This window comes from Talpa occidentalis, unplaced genomic scaffold (assembly GCF_014898055.3).
Source record: "Talpa occidentalis isolate TD23 unplaced genomic scaffold, MPIMG_talOcc4v2.1, whole genome shotgun sequence".
Lineage (NCBI taxonomy): Eukaryota > Metazoa > Chordata > Mammalia > Eulipotyphla > Talpidae > Talpa > Talpa occidentalis.
This window is the reverse complement of record NW_026555331.1, coordinates 144,588,412-144,609,904: the sequence shown is the minus strand read 5'-3', so window position 1 is coordinate 144,609,904 and position 21,493 is coordinate 144,588,412. Positions and strand designations below refer to the sequence as shown.

Here is a 21,493-nt window from a genome sequence, read left to right as displayed (position 1 = left end):
TTAATAGCCCTTTTGAAGGCAAAGTGTGTTTTATGGCCTGATGACAGATTTGTTAATCTCAGTTTAAGTGTGTTTTCTCAGAAAAGGCCAAGAGAAAACAGAAGTTTGCAGGTACCTTAGAGGTACTAGTCTAAGAGGAATGAGCCGCATGTGATTTGTTAGGGGGTAATTGTATCATCAGGCCTGGAAGACACCCTTCTCCCTTGTAATGTGTCCTGATAGCAGAGCCTATGGTGATACCTCAGTTCTGTTCCAGGAACCACTGTCCGGGAGGGAAAGGGCTTTTTTGTGTTCCCTAGAGCTCAAGACAAGAACCATTCTTGAAAATGTATTTATTTTTTTATTAAAGATTTATTTTATTTATTTATACAACACACATTGGGATGAAGGCCATGGAGGCCAGAGGTGCGGGGTTGGGGGTGGGTTTGAGAGGATTCACCAGAGTCAGAGTGGGGAGCAGAACAGGCAGACTGACTGAAATACACTGCTGAGGGGAGCAGCAGGAGAGACAGGAGAGGTCTGCTGCACCATGTGGGTCAGCTCCCTGGCTGGGGATCAAACTCGTACCACAGTGGCTGGGGATAGCTTGGTAGTGCTGAGATTTTAACCCCTGAGCCATGCAAGTTTAAATATAACATTATTGCAAAGACTTCACCCACATGCCCTCATTGTCTCTTGCAGCTTTTCTTTTTCTTTAGTTACTCTCGTGGAAAATTCTCCCCTGAATTGGGAGCTTGGATTCTCTCACTAGGATGTTTCCTACACACTGGCATAGAAAGAGCATGATAGATATATTGTTAAGATTTTGTTGTATCAACTTCTTCTCCTTTTCATTTCTCTATGGCTACTTCCTTCATCTGCCCCCCAGCCCCGGGTCTCTGGTGTGCTCCCACAGCTGCACGCACTTTCACTAGAAAACAGCAAGAGAGGCTTTGGGGTGGCCTCGGCCATGAGGAAGACAGAGAAGCGGGATGCGATCACTTATGTCTACAAATATGGAAGATCCCTGGGGACAGAGGGTTGGAGTTATTTGTCCAAGTGGATTCATGTTTGTTGTCAAACAAGCATGTGTACGTGTGTTTGTTTTTATGCTCTTAGGCTTGGAATTGATAGTCTCAGAGCATTGAAGGAACTAATGTTGGAGTTGCAGATTTAAATATATTCATCTACTTTATTTCCCCACAGAACTTTGTGCGTCATCACTGGGTACACAGGCGTCGCCAGGAGGGAAAATGTAAGCAGTGTGGTAAGGTAAGGGGCCACCCCCCTCGGCCGTTGCAGCAGCGCCTCGGGTCTTTGCAAGCTCCCGGGGTCGCTGAGTCCCGTCGCCTGAATCCAGTGCTCAGTATGTCCCTTCCTCCTTCCAGAAAGGCCTTATTTCACCAGGTCCCTTCCCTGAGAGGTGTATTAAGTTGCTCTAGAAATCCCTGCAAATGTCAGGGGTCTAAATACAAAGAATCAGCAGTTTATGAGAGGTGGGTACACTTTGACAGTGAATTTCATTATTGATAATTAAAAAAAAACACTTCCTATTTGTAAAGCAACCAACCCATTCTGAGCAGGTTTATGAACGGTTCTAGCAGCCACATGCTCTTCGCCGTGGTTTGTAGTCGCTCCAACACTCCTCCGTACACTCCACTCCTCCACCGTTAACACCGCACTACCACCACACCGCACTCTGCTGCACCACCCTTATAAATCAGTCTCTTAGCTCAGGTGGACCCACTTCAGGTGCCCGCCATCAGGCATGCACCCAGGATCACAGGGCTCCCTCATCTATCCTGATGGCGGAAGGGCAGAAAAGCCTGATACCTTGTACCTTACCCTACACTATTTTATTAAAAGCCCTTCCAGAGAGGACTGTTGGCCCACCATACTTCTTCACTCAGCAACAGAAATCAATGGGTTGTTGAACAACACAACAACTGTTGACAGGTTACTGTGATTGAGCAAAACTGTGTAGAAGAAAAACATGAAAGCAAGAAAGTGTTGCTCTGTCAGATGCAATCCAGTTTCTGGGAAGAGATGCCAGTCCCACATGGTTATTTATGCTCTGTTTCTTGTATGACTGGTTACAGAGCCCCCATGTGTAGGGCCATTAAAAAAAGTAAGGCGGGGGGGTCTCATCCTATCAAGCTCCACAGATTCACATGTAAACCATCTCAGCAAACTTGGTTTATGGCTTTTTCCAGCGCTAAAGATCTACTTTAGTGAGGAAGGGATCCTCTGGAGAAGTTGAACTGGTGGTGAATCACACTATAAAGATCTTTTAAACTATTATCAATAATAAGCTAATGGGCAACAGCAATAAGACATTTCAGTTTGGTAGAAAACAAGATAACTTGGGAGAATATCAATGAATTCCTCTATCAATGAATTCCTCATTTCCTTGCTTACTCATGAGACTCCTTTGGTCAGGCTCTGAGATGAACTGACCAGTAGGGCATTGTTGACAGCAAAGGGAGGCAAGGATGATTGTGCCTGACACAGGGTTGTTGAGAATGAGTAAAACTTGGAAAAAGTATCATTCATTTTGCCCAGTACCTGGAAAGATGGAATCACGTTGTTGCCATTGGTTACCAAGCTTTTCCATGGGAGGTCACACATCCTGCCATTGTGTCTAGAACCGTCTCCTCCAGTGACACTCAGTTGGTTCCTGAGGACAGATAAAGAGGACAGATGAAGTAGATTGAAAGGGGGAGGAGGTAACAGGATAAGGAATAGGGGAGCAGAAAGATGGGTACCAGCTATTTTACATGCTGGGAAATAGGAGGCTAATCCTCTACTCTCACATGACCTTCTTTTATTGGGTCCATCTCATCCCCCCCTCTTTCTGGTGTTCCCTTAGTGCTTCTAGATTTCCTCCTCCTGAGTGGATTATACACTATCTCCAAAGGAGGAAGGGAGGGAACGAGAAAGAGAGAGAGAGACAGACGGATGTAGACAGACGAGGGGCACAGCCAATTTTGAGGTCAGAGCTATGAAGAGTAGGAAGAATCTAGATAAAGAGTTTCTTCATTTTTGAAAAATATCTTCATGGGTACCATCTCAACAACTTTCAAATTATAATAGAATTGGAGAAATTTTAATAAAAGAAAATAAATACGTATTTTGTGACAAGTATTCTCTAGTGTCATTTTACACCCCCTTTTCTGCCCTTGTCTTCTGTTGACTTGGCCAACTGAATGGACTAAGCTGGACTCCATGTTCTTTGAGTGGCTGTGACCATGTCGCCTTTCCTGCCCAGTGTTGCAAGCAGCCATCCTGGGGTGCTCACACCTCTATATTCACATACCTTCCCATAATATATACTTCTTGTACTTTGTTCATCTCCTGTGTTTATAATACAGTTGCTTGTGAATCCTCAGGGACTTAAAGCAATTTTTGGTTTTAAGTTGTGGTCTTTGACCTGGGTCTTTTTGTTGGATATAAATAACCCTTCTTTGGATCCTGGTTTCAAGCCCTAGATTAGAGGAGAAAGCCAGTGGATGTATTTCCACTTATAGATTAATTGATTTCAGATTCATTTCAAATTTTAGTGCTATGTTTAATTTTTACCAACAAGGTGGTACATTCTTAGATATCCCAAAATTTCTCAAACATCCCCCCTACACACACCCCTATACATATTATTCCATAATTTATCTATCGTGTTGGGGCAAAAAACTTTTCAGCTAGCAATACTCTTATTTCAACTGGTGGTTTGTAAACTTAAGGGATTGTTAGGAAGTGTTTATGGTCAAAGTGTCCATGGCTTCAATTTCTATTTTTTAATTGAAATAACATTAGTCTCTAAGGCTTAAGGTATGTAGACTTATATATCAAAATCTGTATATAGTACATTATGCTCATGCCCAAAATCTAGTTTGCATCCATTCACAAACAATTGCCTATCTAACCCAACCTACCCACCCCTTCTACTTTTTAAATAAAAAATAAAGTACATATTTGAACTGGTTTTCCCTCAAGCCTCTCCTTCAGTGAGAGAATTTGGTTGAGTGTGCGACATTTAATGGATAGCCAAGAAGGGGACTCCCAATTCAGTTGCTAGTTGCTTTGTCATTTGCTGACTACCTCCTGTCTGTGACCGTTCCGTAGTTTACATTGTTCTCATTCATAGTCCTGTATCATGTGATCGTCAAGATCCGGGCAGAAAAGAGATGGTACACTCTCAAACAACATAATTTGATGAGTGTTTAATATGACTGGAGAGTAAGGAAATCACAAGGGCTATTGAAAAGCTCAGAGGCTGGTCTCAGCAGGAAGCCACGGTCAAGCCACGTTTGAAGAGGTAGGGAGGTGGAGAGGACCCTTCCCAGGAGCTGTCACCTGTAGTTGCAAGAATTAGCCAGGATATTTAGTCAGGGGACATAAATATCCCAGTTTTACTGACCTTCAATCTCTAGTAGCCAAAACTGGTGGAAACCAGAATTATTAGTCCATGAATCATATGTGCTTTCATATGTAATAAATTTGAGCAAATTAAACAGCATGGAGCATAAACTAAATGGGAAAATGTCAAAAGTATTCTTTATTGCAATGAATATAGTTAAAAACTAAGCTTATGGTGCTGTATTTAAAATGTACATATGTAAAGGAAGTAGCCTCAGTACCTTTTTGTATTGCTAAAATGATAAGATGATTAAAAACATTCCATCAGGGACCAGTTGAGACAGCATATGAATAGTGAAAAGGATTGCAGAGTTAAAATGTAATGAAAACACCTGAAGGGGATTGAAATCCTATACCTCTGAAACACAAGTAACAATGTTAACCACTATTAATGTAAAACAAAACAAAACTACAAATGTATTTTTAACAAAATGGGGCTTTGGCGGATGCTCCCTTAACAATTTAAAACACCATCCTCTAAAATCTAAATGTGGATGTGCCCTGAGGGGACCGAGTCAGCTTTCAAGAGAACGTTAAGTCTAGGGACATGCATGAAGTTCAAGGGTGAGGACCTAAGCTCCGGTTAGGCAGATTGCTGATTTGCCCCTCTGTGTGTTTGTCCAGCGATCTCAGAGGAACCTTCAGGAGGGTTACTGAGGAGATATCGTGTGGGTAGCAAACACACTTATGTCTGTCAGGGCCATCCCGAGTTGATTTTAGTGAAGCAGAATTTCATCTTTGGCCTGGACTCTGGGGCCATGTTGACCCATCCATGAGCCAATCTCAGATTTTTCCTCCCTTTTAGATGGTCACTAGGGGCCCAAATTTCTGTCAGTGATTGCTGAAAGGCCCGGTGCTGGGTGCTCCGGGGAGTCTGAACCACTTATCATGAATCTCACTGGCTCTTTGATTGGGCTCATGCCGGATCCCAGCTGGTCCCACTTAAATCTAAAAATGGATTGCAGCTGGGCACACCCAACCTTATGACTAAGTGATCTGACCGAGCCCAGCTCATGACCACCTGGTGACCAGTGGTCGGTATCCCTCCAACAGAGCAGAGTAACGTGCCAGGAGCAGTTTTTTCTTTTTGTTCCTTTCTTTGTTTCTTTTTCTTTTTTAAAGGCATAGGATTCTCTCTCACAGATGGTAGCAACTTGGTTCATAATCCTGGTGTCTGTGTTGTGATTCTCCAGTTGGTGCTTGTCCAAATGTCCCAAGAGGGCACCTCTTCTCCTTTTTTCCAAGTAGCCTGGAGTCTGTGGGTTTTAGGCCCTGGTGATTGGGCCTATTTTACTTAGACCTGCCGCAGAGCCGTTTCCTGCACTGGCCTCTTGTAAAGGCAGGAATGGACACAGTGCAGGTTTTCTAGGATCCAGCAGACCGGGTAAAGGAGGAATCAGAGTCCTCAGTGGTTTCTGCAGGTCTTTTATTGGGATTACCAGGTACACGGCAGGCAGGGGTGCTGGGGGGCCGGGAGGCTGGCAGGCCTCCCAGCCCCCCGCAAGTCTTTACTCTTTCTGGGCTCTCCGGCCTTCTCTCTGCTTCTCTGCTCTTGGCTTCTCTTTCAGCTTCTGTTCGGCTTCTTTTTCGGCTTCTACTGGCGTCCCCGTGACGCCGCCCTTAAAAGCCCAGTCTCAGCCCAGGTGAATCCCATCTACCTATGCCCACATCCTACTCCAGGTGCCCGCCATCAGGCATGCATTCAAGACTGTAAGGATCCATCATCTATCCTGATGGTGGGAGGGCAGAAAAGCCTGACATTTTCTTTACCCTACACCTCTAATCTGGCAACACTTCATGTCATCCAACAAATGAGTTGGGACAATGTGCTTAACTGTGGAATTTGCTGCCTCCAGAACCCAAAGGGACCCACAAAGTGTTGTGTTTCATTTTTAGTGGTCACATTGAAAAACACAATAATATATCCTTTAGATTGGAGAAGACATTCTAGCATGCCCTGGGCCACTGAACGCTGGAAGCTTCACTGACATGTGAGACCTCTGACTCCTCATGGGGCTTGTCTTCCCAAATGTGTCTCACCAGGATCTCCTATGTACTTGCCACTTCTTGCTTATCCACTTTAATCTGATGGCATTAATATAGTGGATTAAGAGGCATTCTTTAGAATGCTCAAATGGTTCTGCTCTCTTTGCATTACATTTGGATAAGATTCAACAGAGTTAAAAACCTTGGCATGAGGCCGTAAAAGTATACTGTTAACCCTGCCAAGTGCATGCAAACAATTTTTAATTCTCCATTTAGAGAGGAATGAAAAAGATATAATTTGCCAAATAAATGCCCATATGTCATATACTCACAGCCAAAAGATCCCAAGTTTGGCAACAGTAGCTGCAATTAGAGTGTACTGGGTTAATTTGTGGTAGTCCACATCATCCTTCAGCATAATGTCTGGTTTTGCAGCAGTCCAGACTGCTGAATTAAATGAGGATATTTTGGAGAACATCACCACTGCTGCTTTTAGTCTTTAAGGAAGGCATATAAAGAGATAAACATTAAAAAATATAAACACAATACCATTATTACCACTTTCAAAATTAATCATTTCATATCCCCTAGTACATATTAGTTCTGGAAGATGGAATTGTTTTTGATGGGAGGATTTGGCTCCCAAGTGCCTGGGAGGATGTCTTGAAGATTTTACTTGGGTTTCCTCACAATGCTAGCTCTCACACAACAGACCAAGAAACAAATATTGGAGTTTTGTTGACTCTAAATAGGTTGGCTCCACTTACACAATTTGAGACAAAAGAAATGAACCCTGATGCACTTGTGGAACCAGTAGCCTTACTACACATCAGTCCTGGTCCAGGACTCCATTAAAAACAATTGAAGTAGCTTTGCATCATAACAATCTATAGGTATGAGGTGTGAATTATTATAACTCAACATCTGTCTACTGTATTGATTCATTGTGTTCACCACTGAAAGCAGGCCTCCATTTTTTAAGCTGGAGCTTACACAGCTCTACTCTACCAGAGAATTGTGATGTGGCTTCATACCCAGGTCCTTGGATATGTGTCAGCTTGAACTCTTGCCCAATAGTCTTTAAAATACTTGGACATTACTCTCTCTCCAGGGTACTACTAACCCAGTAAATGTCTGTAGATCCTTTTAGTTAGACAGGGAAAATGATGTCATAGACCATTGCTCTGAGGTTGCAAGATTCTCCTGGGGATTTGCCGCCTTCTTCGGTCAGTGGGTTTTATCTTTGAAAACTGGCTGAAGTCCATGAACAGGCCAAAAGATTATGACTTTTATTGGAGCATCTGTCCCCATCCCTCTTGATCTTCCATTCTAATTTTGCTTGATTGTATTGAGCAATAGCCCTTTTAATCTCATCACCCGTCTCCTAGGACTGTCATGCTATGTTAGGCATTTGAGAGCTCTCTGAAAGTCAAGCCTCCTTGACTGCGATGTCACGCTTACAGCAGTTGCACCTCCTTCCTTTAATGGTTAAGTGCTGCCACATCGTCTCAATTATTTTGGGAATCTATAATCCTAATTGCTTCCTGATTCCTCATCCTATAAGGTATTTCTTACCATCAAACCCAACTTACAGGGAGAGCTTTCCAACAATGTGGTGTCATTAGCACAGGTCTTACTGCTTGGTAAATGAGGTGTTTTTGGGCCCCATTGCAGAACAGAGTCACCTGACAGGGTTTCCCGTTGTACCTGTTATAGCGACTTCAGCAAGCCTGTTTCTCTGAGATTTTTTTGCTGCCTCCCTCAATCATAGCAATGCTGGTTTTTCTATTTCACTTAACATAAACCGTGTCTTTATTCAAGGTTCCAAAGGTCCTCTCTGTGTTAATATCATTGCCAGGAACATCAGGTATTCTTGAGAGTGCATTAAATCCTCTATTGCAGATAATGATCCCTCATCGAGAAACTCTCTTTTATCCAACTTTAAGTTCCTCTCTCCTTTACCCTCTACCTTCAATCCCTCGTCCCACACCTACACTTTCATTTCAACTGTTACGTATTGATTAGGTCCTACAGCTAGATATTTGAGATGTGGGCCTTTTCTCCCTCAGAGGCCTCTCTCTGCACTTCTCTTTCTGGATACATTGATGTGAAAAGATTATTAGGTCATTTGAGATTCATCTATTCACCTACCAGGAAGAGTAGATGTATTAAAATCCTAAAGTGAAGTTAAGACTATTTCTAGATAGTAGAATCCTTTCTTTCTCCAAGGCCTATTTTATATTGTGAAATTATTTTTATTTTTTATTTTTTTAAATAATAAATTCACCAAGTCAGGAGGGGTACAATCTGAGTAATTCTGTCAATTTTATAAGTCTCTCAAATGTTTGGAGGCTACTATAGAAAAATAGTATTAACTTGACACAAAAGAATGTGTAGTTCTATTAGCAGAAGAACCTCGTCCTCAGTAGTTAAGGGTAAATGTGATGTCATCAGCAAGATTATAAATTGTATGGTTTCTCTGGAAAGCTATAATGATTTGTAGTTGGTAACTGGGGTACTGTTAATCCTATATTTTAAAAAATTGTTTTTTAAAAAAATATTTTTACAAAAACCAGCCCACTTGTTAAATATTATCAGCATTAAGATTTATATATTTTTTTGGTCAAGGCTATATCACTCATGAGTCAGTGAGACATGAGAATTAATTTTCATGAATGATCATTATCATATTATAATTCTTGCTTCACGAGGGAAATGCTTTCATATAAGGAGCTTCCCTAGTGTTTGAGGACAGAGATAGAAACCCAACAGGTAAAGTTCCACATGCAGTTTTGGCCTCTTGACTATAACTCTCTGTAAGAAACATTTTTGCCCTAGAATAAGCATGGTCATCCCAACGTGAAATGTAGACATCATAGCTAAAGGCAGTTTACATGTACATTGAAATGTAAATCAGTAGCCACTGTTAGAGTTGCCTTCCTCAATTTCAAGGTCCTGGGCTTAGCTGTCTACTTCCATGAAGTCATCATGGATGTCCTGGAAATCCTGTCTTCATCTCTTCATACAGTCTGCATGTTGGTGTTGACAGCGTTAACCTACACTGAGATTCCTGTGCTTAAAACTCTTGTTTTGTTTTTTTTTTTCCCTTTCAAGAGACCCAATTTATGATATATAACTTGTAGCAGGGGCCTTTAGATAAATGAGTTTTAAAAAAAAGTCTCTGAGGATGATTACTGAATGACTTTGATTAATATAGTGTAATTACCAGCAACATCAGAATGAATCAGATGCCAAATTCTCTACTGAGGAATAATAAAATCATTATATGTCAATCTATGTGTGTAAGTTGGTGATAACCCTGGAGTGAAAGCATGGTATAGACAATAAGGGTATTGGTAAGTTTCCAGAAGTATAATATAATTAAAGTCAATAGATGGGAATTTAAATTTTCCAAAGAGAGGTTCATATATTTTACAGTATTGCCAGGAGTTATGAAGACACTGCTTTCTATAATTCCATTTATAAAGACTGTCCATCGTAATTTAATGTAGATTACCATATATATTTACATTTAAAAAATCTTTAATGATTATATACAAATTTTAGCTTAATTGCAGTAAAGTCAATATAGGTAACTTAGGAAGACTGAGTAAATTAGATTTTTCTATGATTAAATGAACCTAATCTTGCATAAGCTTAAATATTAATGCTGCCATCTTTATCCTGTGATATAAGCTAGGAAAAGGCATATTTTCAAAGTAGTCCAGTAACTAGTGATTCACATTGCTGGGCAAGAGTATTCATATCAGGAAAAGTGGACCAAAAAGTTCATTGAGGGGAATAGTCAACAATTTATGTGTACTTGGAAAGGCTCCTTTGCTAATTAAAGACTGAAAGTTTCATTCTGGATAGGATAGACTCAGTCCATAAATCTGTAGATAGTTGGTTAAAACAAGTGCCATCTTGATTAGTCAGAGAAAAGTTTTCAATTGGGGTCTTCATTTGGGTCACTCAAAAAAAAAAAAGTCAAACAACTGCCATTTCTTTATTAACCAGAATTAATCAGGCTTTGTGGGTCTGCTCTTGGGTTATGTGAAAGTCTTCCATGATTCACTCGCTTCACACGCACCCATCACAGTAGTTTGTCAGCTTGAGTTACACTGAAATAGCACAACCAGCTTGAGATCTTCTAGCAAAGCTCTGCCCTGAGTGGACAAATTTCCTTTTAGCATCTCAAGCTACTATGGCATTTATTTATTTATTTATTCATTCATTCATTCATTCATTTACTTATTAAAAATCTTTTTTTTTAAAAAAGATTTATTTTATACAAGAGCTGGGGTACAGGCCAGATGCGTGGGAGGGTGAGAGGATTCACCAGAGACAGAGCGGAGAACAGAACAGGCAGACTGATGAAATACACTGCTGAGGGGAGCAGCGGGCAAGACAGGAGAGGTCTGCTTGCCACTTGGGTTGCTCCGAGGCTGGCGGGGATTGAACTAGCACTGGAGAGGCTGTGGACAGCTTCACAGCGCTGCGCACAATCGCCTGCGCCACCAGGGAGGCTCCTACTATGTATTTATAGCCATTGGATAATTTTAACAGTGGTTATAGAGCTCTTCTGCCTGCAGTGACTCTCTCTTTTTCTTTTTCCTAATAAACTTGTCCTTTTAAATGTTAAAAAAAAAAGGTATAACAGTTTATTTTTTAATTACAATATCCTTTTGCTGGAAATAACAAACTGCATCTAATTGATCTTTGGATGAACATATTAGACATTCAGTATAAAATGTGTGAAACGGTATCTAGATTTTTTCCAAAATGGTAGGATTTATGCAGAATGTTTGAAGTTATCTTTCTTCAGGTAAATATTGATTGAGTCATATTTTGTGTTTCCTTGGGTTTGCTTCTTGTACTGCTTTCGGGACCTAGAGCCTGACCCTGGAGTAGATCTGGAAGGGTTTACTTTGTTTTTATTGTTGCTTAAAGTTTTGAAGGCAGGAATGGTAATAACTCTAGCGTTGGATCAAATGAAATCAAATCACATGGGGACCCAAACCTCAGTTAAATACATAAACAATAAAACAGATTCAGTCTGTTTCAAGTGAAGCCTCTTTCTGGTTTCAGCCAAGACTGTGGAGCTGAGGGTCACTTGGTATTTGTCCTAGATTGCAGAAGAGAAGGAGGCAACAAAGCTTGAGCCGCTCAGAATATATGTTGTTTAAAGTTTATTCCAAGGGCTGAGTTTGATTAAAAAACTCAAAGGACCAAAAGAAAAAAAAATGACCTATCCCTCAAGGTTCTTTGTATTTATAATTCTGAAGTCAGTTTGATCCAAAGCATCTGTCCTCACATCCTGCTTTGATACTGATGAACAAAATAACCCTTAAAAATCCACAGAGTCAGTTGAGATTCTTTCAGGGCATCTGTCAGTACCATAATAGCAGATTTGGGCCAGCATTTAAAAATGGGTAATTAGGAATTGGCTCTTCTTGCTGTGCTGAGATCCTGGCCAAAATCCTCTCCCTGTTGCAGGTGGTCTATGAGAACTTGGTCCATGAAGGCTCAAATGTGATTCTATTTATGTCTCTATGTTAGACAATAAGTCTGAAGCTGTGGCTGCTAGGACTCAGCCAGACTAGAATCCAAAACAAAACCCCGAGCTGATTACCACCAGGCTCACTCCCTGGGGATCCACCAAAGTGCTGTATGAAGCTAGCCTGATTGTCATAACAGTCTGGACGATAGTGAACTGTGTCTCTGTCTTTGAAGCCAGAAGGTCAATATTCAGTAGAGGGTGGGGTAATACACTTGCTTAGCCTGTTCTAAATTGTTTTGTCGTTGCTCTGCGTTAGTTTATCTGGCAGATAGAAATGGATCACACAGAAAGGAAGACGATGAACTGGGAGCTATTCTCATCTTTGCCATCTTTCTATCAGCTTCTATTTGAAGCCGTGCAACCATCTGATGTGCAAACTGATGGAACGGTGCCTGGGTAACAGTATTTACGACTCTGTTTTACAACACAGTTGATAGAATGACATCAGGAGTCCTCTGCTTGTGGCTCCAGCTGCTCTCAGACCACCAGATCCTCCAGATTGATTTCCAGCCCCGCAGCATGTCTGTATTGCAAGCTTAAGAATTTAAGTGAAACCCTGGCGTGTTTGTGGTGTCATAGAGGGTGGAGGACGGTGGAGTGAGAAGGCATGTTTTCATGTGGTTTGGCTTAGGTGTTTAAAGTCTGGAGAGCATAGAGTTTATAAATGGATCATGATGGGGTGGTGGTGGTGACTTACTCATTCAGTTAATCAGAAGAAATTCATGCTGTGTCTATGATGTTCAAAGAACGATGCTAAGTTGTAGGGACCTATTAAATATCATCAAGACTACCCTCAAATCACTTATCCCTAGGAGAGAGAACGTGCGTGCGCATAAAACAGCCAGTGACTTATGGCAGTTATCCATTAATGCCAAAGGAAGCAGAGGTGGCAGGGTCTCTGTTTAGGGAGGGGTCTACTGTTCAGGGAGAGAGAAAAGAGTGGGTCAAGATGATCTTGGAAGACCTATTTAGATTTTGTACTGGAAATAAAATTCAGAGGCTGTATGTGAAGTAGTGGCAGGCATTCTGGGTGCAGGGCTGGGAATGAGGAGACAGCATGGGTTAAAAAAAAGGAAATATAAAGGAAGAAAGCATATTGTAGAATATAAGGAATCCCATTTCACTCAGACAGGAGTTTATAATAGTGAGGAGAGCATAACTGATGTAGGAAAATTGCCTGAGACCATTATGGATGGCCCTGAATGTCAACACGAATTGTTCGTTCTGTAATCTTAAGAAGTAGTCACTGAGTATTTTCAGGTGGAGGCTGATATTTAAAAAGCAGCATTTTTGCTAATGGCAGTGCCCAGGGTAGCATGAAGGTGACAGGAAGTAGACTGTTTGGGGAGACAAGTCAGAAAATAGGGTAACAGCCGTATGTGAAGGGACCCGTCTGCAGGGGCTGTTTCTGGCTGGACGTGAGGTCCACGGTGGGAGAACCAGCCAAGGTCCCCCTCGGAGTCCCCGAAGCCCCATGTCAGCCCCAGCTTGTTGTTGGCAGCTGCCTTCTCTCCTCACAGAGCCGTCACAGAGTGTTCCTTAGCTGCAAGGAGAAGTCTACTCAGCTCTCCCTTTGCCCAGTTTATCAAGAGCAGCTTGAGAGTCGATGAAGGACTTTTTGAGAAGACCCAGGGTGACGTCAGTCCCGTAGATTTGGTGCCCTCTCGTTGCCCCCTGAGTGGATTGTGCATCTTTGAGAGACCTGCACACCTACCCTGTGGCCCATGGGCCGGGTGTCCTCTCTGTTGGCTGCTCTGTCTCAGATGCTGGGGGGTGCGGGGGGTGTTGGTCACCACTATAGTAAACCCACAGACATCACCCTGGTCCCAGAGCTTCAGTCCCGGTGTGTTTTACAATCAGTGCTTCCTTTCCTGGGGGACAGACACTATCATTGACATAAGGAGGCAAAGCAAGACTCAGTTGGGAGGAGAGGTGTGCGTTAGGGGTCCAGGACCCCTGCAGTGTGATGATTTCCTGGAGGACTTACACACTCAGTGAGGGGCTCTCCCAATGCTGCTCTGCTACAGTAAAGGGATTCAGAGCTAAGTCAGCAAAGGGGAAGGCATGGGGCAGAGTCTGGAGGACACAAGGTGCAGGCCTCTGAGTCTCTCCCAACACAGAGCACAGATGTGTTTGGTGGCTCCGCTCCAACACATGTGAGACATGAGAGGCGCATGTGAGATGGTCAGGCTTCCCAGGGACTCGGTGCCCAGTGTTTCAACTGCATAAGAGCTTTCTGTGCAGCACCCACCCTGATTCCAGGCTCCCCTTCACAGCCTTGTTGTTTGTATGACCAGTTTAGGCACAGTGAGCCCCTCTTTCCTGTTCTGGGAATTGAAGAACCCCCCTCGTGAGTCCAGGTTCCCAGATGTCAGTCAAGGGCCAGAGATGAAAGCAGGTCCTCATCAGGACAAAGAGTCAGGCTTAGCATGTCAGCTTCTTGCCACTCAGAATAATGATGCTGTCACTTCAGTTGTTGAGAAAGGAAAATGGATGGAGAAATTTCCCAAAATCCAGGAGGGTCTGATATGAAGACGAGGTCATGTTTCTCAAAGGAATATTTGATATTGAGGCAAAAGGAAGAGACATCGCAGAGCACAGTGAACTGAAAACAGGTCCTGGTCTCTTCTCCACAGGCAGGAGGCTGGAGAGCTGGGAGAGCTGAGATGAGAGACAAGAGGTTTAAAGATGAGGAAAGTTTCAAAAGCTGTAGACCTAAAATGCTACAGATAGGCACGGATGCTGAGGACTGCCCAAAATGCCCTTGGAATTTCTTTTTAAGAATGTGTAAATTGATTTTAAGTTGAAGTCATTATTAAGCAAGACTTTTTCAGCCAGTGCTTTAAATAGCTTTCCTGCCTATCAGATCTTTCTGTCTTCTTTGATCACTTCACACAAAGCCCTGTTCTAAATTTTTTTGTCAATGGCTGCGTTTGAGTTTAAATTTCACAGGTGGATAGAAATGGGTGAACTTTGGGAAGGCTAAAAAAGAATAATCCTTTGAGCATTACTGCATTCTCTGTCTCTAAGTTATTTAGGGACAACCCTGGCAAAAAGTACCTCTTCCAGTTCTTGATGGAAAAGTAATTCTGTTTTATTCATTTAAGAGGATTGTGTTTGCCATTCCATTAATCTCATTGCTGCTTGCTGTGAAGAATAAACATTGAAAGCAGCTTATTTTGTGTCCTGACATCCCAAAGGGATGATGAAAGTATCTGAAGTTCATACACTATCCTTAGATTTCTCCTAGACCCTCTTTCAGGTTCTAACTCTGTGCTATTAAATTTCTCAGATGCTCAGGTTATCTAGACCCTCTGAGATAGGTGATCAATGTCTTACAGAATCACATGATCAAATAATGGACCTTTTTGGTTTATAATAAAAACATGCTAGAACCCCATTTATCTTGGGGGAAAGACATTCTGTGGCTGACTTTGAGTTGTTGGTAGAACAGCTGACACTGGTGTCGCCTCTCATGCTCCAGATGATTCAGGAATAGCAAACCCTTGCAGGGTAGAGGGTGGAGAACGTCAGTCCTGAAGGTGACATGTGTGGCCCTGTTACCCTGAGTCGTGGGGATAGTTCTGGCCTAATTCACGTCATTGCAGTTCAGGAGGGCAAAGGCACACTGTGATTGAAGTGGCTTTAAATTCTCTCTCTTGTCCTAACATCACAGGGCTTCCAGCAAAAATTCTCCTTCCACAGTAAAGAGATTGTGGCTATCAGCTGCTCCTGGTGCAAGCAGGCGGTAAGTCAGGGGCCTATGTCTATCTAAACAGTTGTATGTCATTGCCTGAGTTCCTGTCTGTACTTGGAAGGTTGCCCTCATTTAACCTGTTATTTCTCACTTATAGGATCATTGGAGGAAGAAAGATGAAAATCTAGAGCATATACGAGCTCGGAGAAGCTCTAGAGATAAACAACCCCCTCGTTTATACACATGGAGACCTGGGGTCGGGTACTGGGAAACCCAGTCCTGGTTCTAATCCTGGTTCTCTCACCCCCAGCTCACCATTTTCCCACTGCCTTAGATTGTTGAGAATTCTTTTGGTGGGAAGTTGCAAAATGGGGAAAGATTAATTTGCAACATTGAATAATCCCTCTAACATGGATCCAAGCATCTCGGTTCCCCTGTTTTTGAAGTGGGTGACTTTTTCTTTTTTTGGATGGGGCTATTGTAGGAAAAGAAGCGTGGTTCTTGCATCCTTTAGTTTGGATCATGTTTCCTTGTCTTTGTTCTCATTGCAGTGTATTGCAGTGTATGTGCATTTGACCTTACCTACTTCTTAGGATCCAGTGATTCCCCCCATTTACCTTTCCTCTCTTTTATTCTTTTTTCATTTTTTTTAACACTTCTGCCACAGCCAGATGCTACTTTTTTTTTTTTAAACTTACTTGTCAATGTACCTGTTGTTTGTTTCACCAGTGTAAACTCTAATTGCCTGTGGGCCAATCTGACCCCTGTTGGCTTTTTGTAGTTTTTTTAGAACTGAACTATGTCCATTTTTATATATTGTCTGTGACTGTTTTCATGCTGTAATGGCAGAGTTGAATAGTTCAACAGGGACAGTATGGCCCTATGGGACTGAGATATTGATTATCAGGGTCTTTATGGAAGAAGGATGTGGACACTTGCTTTAATTTTTCAATCCACCTACTCTCTTGAATGAGTGTGTGAACTGTGATACATAGTCCTGAAGACACGGGCGTGGTGTTTCAGTGAGGTTCAGGGGTTGCAGGGAATCTCTGCACACCTCAGATTTCATAGCTGTGCTATTCCATGGGCAAGAGCAGAGGCATTTAGTTGCAACACATAAAATTGACATAATTGAGGGTAAAAACCTTTTGTGTTTTGGAAATTCCATAAGGTTGAACCTAATAGTTCCTGCAGCATAATTCCCCTGCCCCCCACCCATGTCGGGGAACCCACCATCATCACGTGGGACACGTTGGTCTGGAAAGCTCAGGCTGGACACCAACCTTCCACACTTCTTATTTGGGGCATTTCCATTTCTTTTCAGTTTGTTGTCACAAAAATAACACATTTGCTTCTGCTCAAGAATATGTTCACAAATCCTAGTCCTTAAATGAATGTCCACATCATCAAGGCAGTGTCTCCACCAGGAGAGGAGGCAGCAGATCCTCATGCTCCTAACACTCTCCTTGCAGCCAAGCCCCCTGCTCTGCTGAGACCCGCTGTGGGGCAGCATCCTGGGCAGCAGGGCAGAGAGGATCTGCCTCACATACGCAGCTGCTAGGCTGTGGCGCAATGGTTTATCTGGGGTCAGTGAACTTGGAAACTCAATCCTACTTTATGGGGAACCCGGGCACTCTGTTCTCCACTTTCCACAAAGACTGCCCTTCCACTTGACATTGCAGTGGGCTCTTGGCAACTCCACCTGTCTTTGAGTTTCTCACGGTCCCACATTGTAGAAGGTAATTTTACAAGCACCAAAGATACAAAATTTTTGTAGGTAACTTGCAGTGGTGACAGACTTTAATAATGCTGGCAATGCCTGCTGGGATGTCGGATGTCAGACACATAAGGGATCCTGTGTGGGGTGGCGAAATACAAACTGAGGCTGGGATCTGGGTTTTCTGGGTACAGGTTCTGACTCCTAAAAGTGGTGCAGTTTTGGATATATCTGTGCTCTGGATTGGATATTATTCAAATAGGAATTGAGAAGTTTGAAGTGGGAATTCTGTGAAAACCATACCATATTTTTGATATGCAATGGCCATACAATTGGTAATTTACTTGAATAGTTAAGAAAAACCCATTTCTTACGGGTGGTATTCAAGTAACATTTTATATTAGGCTTTTTGCAGATCACAAATAACTAGTGTCTGACGAATTATTATTTTATTAGTGTTTTATGTTTAATTAGTGAATCGTCACTGGATCATGTCATATCTTAGAAGGTACGTAGAAATGGAGACAGACTTTCTCTGATGTGACCATATTTACCAGTTTCTTCAAGACAGTCTTAATTTATGTCTGTTGTTCCAACATAATTACCCATGCTCTCTTTCACTTTTTAAATTTTCCAGTTAAGGTGATGAATTATGTGGTGACATTAAATATAATCCAAGTAGAAACTGATATTACATTTAAAAAATTCACTGATTAAAATTGTAAGATCCATAATTATTATGTAATGGGGATTTTGTTTATTAGAAAACAAATGTCACCATTCATCATCTACATTTTACTGCCACACAAAAGATGATGGAAAATGTGACTGCCCTAACATCAACCCATCTGCCTGTCACAGCCTGAGTATAGAATTAAACCCCTGAGTACAGAATTAGTACTCAGTTAGATTTATTAGTCTGCATTTACTTTCTTCCTTTCAAAAACTAAAAGCACTTTAGACTCGCCAAGTTAATTGGGCCATTATATTTTTGAGTGGTGCCCAGACCAACCCAGTAGAAGCAATCTCTTCGAGCTTCTTACCTCTTGGATTAACAACTCTTTAGAAGAGATACTTTGCTTTTTTCCTGGGTCCTCCGAAGTAGAAGAGCCTTCTCGAAAGGATTTGTATCTATGGATAGAACAAGCAGAGGTAGATGGCCTTGCTGCTTTGCTAGCCTCTCATTTTCTTCAACATTATCCCAAATCACTGGGTTCTGTGACCAGTGAAAATCAGATGAGATGAATTTATGCAAAAAGCAAGGACTAATAGACCCCTCCAAGACTGTGATGTCTCTTGGCAAATATCCTACTAGAAGGTTATAAAGTTTTAGCTGACCTTGTCTTACAAGATTGATTTCTTGCTATCAGTTGTCATCAATTTGTAAAGTGGGGTGAATTTGAAATCGGGGCTTTCTGCTCTTGGGGCTGGTTGTGAGGTGGGGCACCAGTCCTCAGCGTGTGTACACATGCGCACACATGAGTGTGTTCACATGTGTTGTGTGTGCGCACACACACACATTCCTTCTTGCTGCATCGTTGCCTTTCCTCAGAATTGCCCATCGACTTATCTCTCTCTCCAGTTTCACAATAAGGTGACCTGCTTCATGTTGCATCACATCGAGGAACCCTGCTCCCTGGGGGCCCATGCTGCTGTCATTGTCCCGCCCACCTGGATCATTAAGGTGAAGAAACCTCAGGTAACTGCCGGGCCCCTGGTGCTACTGGGCCAGGGCAGAGGAAGAGTAACTGCTGCTTCTTGCTTTTCTGCCCTGACTAGTCTTTGGGTTCCTATGACCTCGGCTTACTCCTCCCCATGGGGTCCCCTGCTTAGCTTCCCTGGTTCACCCCATTAGCCCACCCCTTTCCTGTGTTGGGCTCTCTCATGGAACCAACTTCTACTTCCTAAAGAAATCAAAGTTCCACAGCAGGAAGGTGCCTCCTGTGGTTGTGCTAATGGTAGTCTCTTTGAAGGGAGCTCTCTGGAGTTCCAGTAGGTACCAGGGTGGCTACAGCTATTCTTATGCAACTGCCTTCTCTGTAGCTTGAGTGGAGGGGACAGGGCAGGCTGCTGGATTAGTTTGAGAATAGTCACTTCCAACCTCAGTGACAGTCTTTAGGTCATGACCCTCCTAAATGCGCAAGGTCTGCTTAGAAAGCAACACCCTTTTCTTAAGGCAAAGTGGAATTTATCCTTCTCGGACCTAATCTCATTCTGTATTCAATCCTTGTACTCCTATCCTATAGTCTGCTGCAAAGTTCTGGTAGACTTTGGTGGTTTGACTATCAAGGTCATAGTCTTTGATAGAAAATGATTACCTTTGTACAATCCATCATAGCTCTGAGTTATGGAACAACAGACTTTTAATGCTACAGGGAGATAATTATAGCTGTGCAGGTTACAGGGACCTGAGGAAATTTTATCTTTAAAAGCATGACAGCCCTACTTCACATGGTCTCCAAAGTCACTGTGCAACTTATTCTCACTGTCTTAGTTTTGCTTAGAGAGGGCTGGATCAGGGCTACTGTTTTGCTTTGTGTGTTTTACATAAAGTTTTGTCTTTGTTGATAAATAATGCTTAGGAATAAACCTTACAAGTTATAATCCATGAAACCCTTGGGAGGTCTTTAACAGAGGCCAGTACAGTATCTGCACATTTACGCATGGGCAGTCTGTTCTTTCTCTTTACATTTTAGAGACAAAAGCCAAGAGAAGTTACATGAGCTCTCCCTGGGTGACAGAGCAAACTAAATATAGTTAGTAGTGCCTCTGAAACTCAAGTGTACTGATTTTCAATTTAGTGTTTTTCTAAGCTCTTAACATTTCCGCTGCTTTGTGTGTTTTTCCCTTTGAAAGTCTGTAGTTTCTCCATGAACTTTATATTGAACATTCATTCAGTTAAATCAACACATTTTCATACCATCGACTTCAGTGGGACCAGGAAGGTACTCGGCATTGTGTCTTTGCTCTGAAGAGCTGTAGGAAAAGTCAGGGGAGCTTTATGAAGGAGATGGCTTTGTTTTGCCTTTTTTTTTTTTTTTTGCATAGAAGAACTGGGGTGTAGGCCAAAATTGTAGGGGGAAGGGGTGAGAGGATTCACTAGAGACAGAGTGTGGAGCAGAACAGGCGGATCCACTGAAATACAAGGCTGAGGGGAGCAGCAGGCAAGACAGGAGAGGTCTGCTGTGCCGTGTGGGTTACCTCCCTGGCCAGGGATCGAACTCAGGCCATAGTGTTGATAGTGCTGAGACTTAACCCCGAGGCCACTGGAGAGGCCCTTATTTTGCCTCTTAAAGATGGGCAGGGTTTACATTGATGGAGAAGAGAGGAAATAGTGAGCAGGAGGATAACACAGAAGGGCACTGGGTGTGAAATTACATACATGGGGCCGGGGCAAGTTTGAGGTGGGGAATGGGTGGAGGGGTGTAAGAGGTGGGCATTTGGTGACTCAGGGAAATTGTCCATAGAAGTACACTTTATTCTTTTTAGCAAAGACGTGATTGAAAATAGTGTTTTCATAGGAAACAACTAGCAAGAATATGTAGGATGACCTAGTGGCATGGAACTTTGGAAAGTCTGGTGATAGACTAGAAAAATCAAAATATGAGACCACTTTGCAGGGGAACCATAAGTTTCATTTAAAAGAACTTTTTATTATGGTAATGTTTACGCAAGTGAAGAGAGCGAAAGATTATAGTGAACTCATCAATAACCATGTACTTTCCTGCCATTTGTGTTTCATCTACCCGCCCCCCCCACCACACCATGTATCGTCTTCCATGTCATTAAACTTTTCTTATTTTTAGATTCACAAATAGTTGTAAGCAACAATACAGAAGGATCCCTGGTAGCCTTTACAAAGCTCCCCTAGGGTACCGCCTCACAGTACACTCACGCTCCCTGTCATGATATTTCCATCAACACTAGACCACAGACGTGCTGGCGGTCCCTGTGTGTAGTCGAGGCAAGTAGTAGGCTGTGCTGTCCAGGTGAGTGTAAGTACAAATCTCATTTCTGGTCGTTAAGCGAGGTGTGACTGTATCATTGTACAATATCCCACCTGGGATGTTGACTTTGGTTCAGTCAGACACAGAAGAGGCCCCTCATACAGGTGTCCCTCAGGTTCCACTGTCCTCCTGGC

At 42.5% G+C, this 21,493-nt stretch overlaps 1 protein-coding gene across 2 annotated transcripts in view; it reads left to right on the top strand.

Annotated features, from left to right (window-relative positions):
• Positions 1–21,493, top strand: part of DGKI (diacylglycerol kinase iota) — a 377,484-nt gene that overhangs the window by 169,261 nt on the left and 186,730 nt on the right. For both annotated transcript variants that reach the window (XM_054692700.1, XM_037514044.2), the window contains exons 6-8: positions 1,186–1,251; positions 15,615–15,686; positions 18,935–19,051. In XM_054692700.1, the coding sequence (XP_054548675.1) occupies positions 1,186–1,251; positions 15,615–15,686; positions 18,935–19,051 (255 nt within the window). The remainder of the gene's footprint in view (positions 1–1,185; positions 1,252–15,614; positions 15,687–18,934; positions 19,052–21,493) is intronic.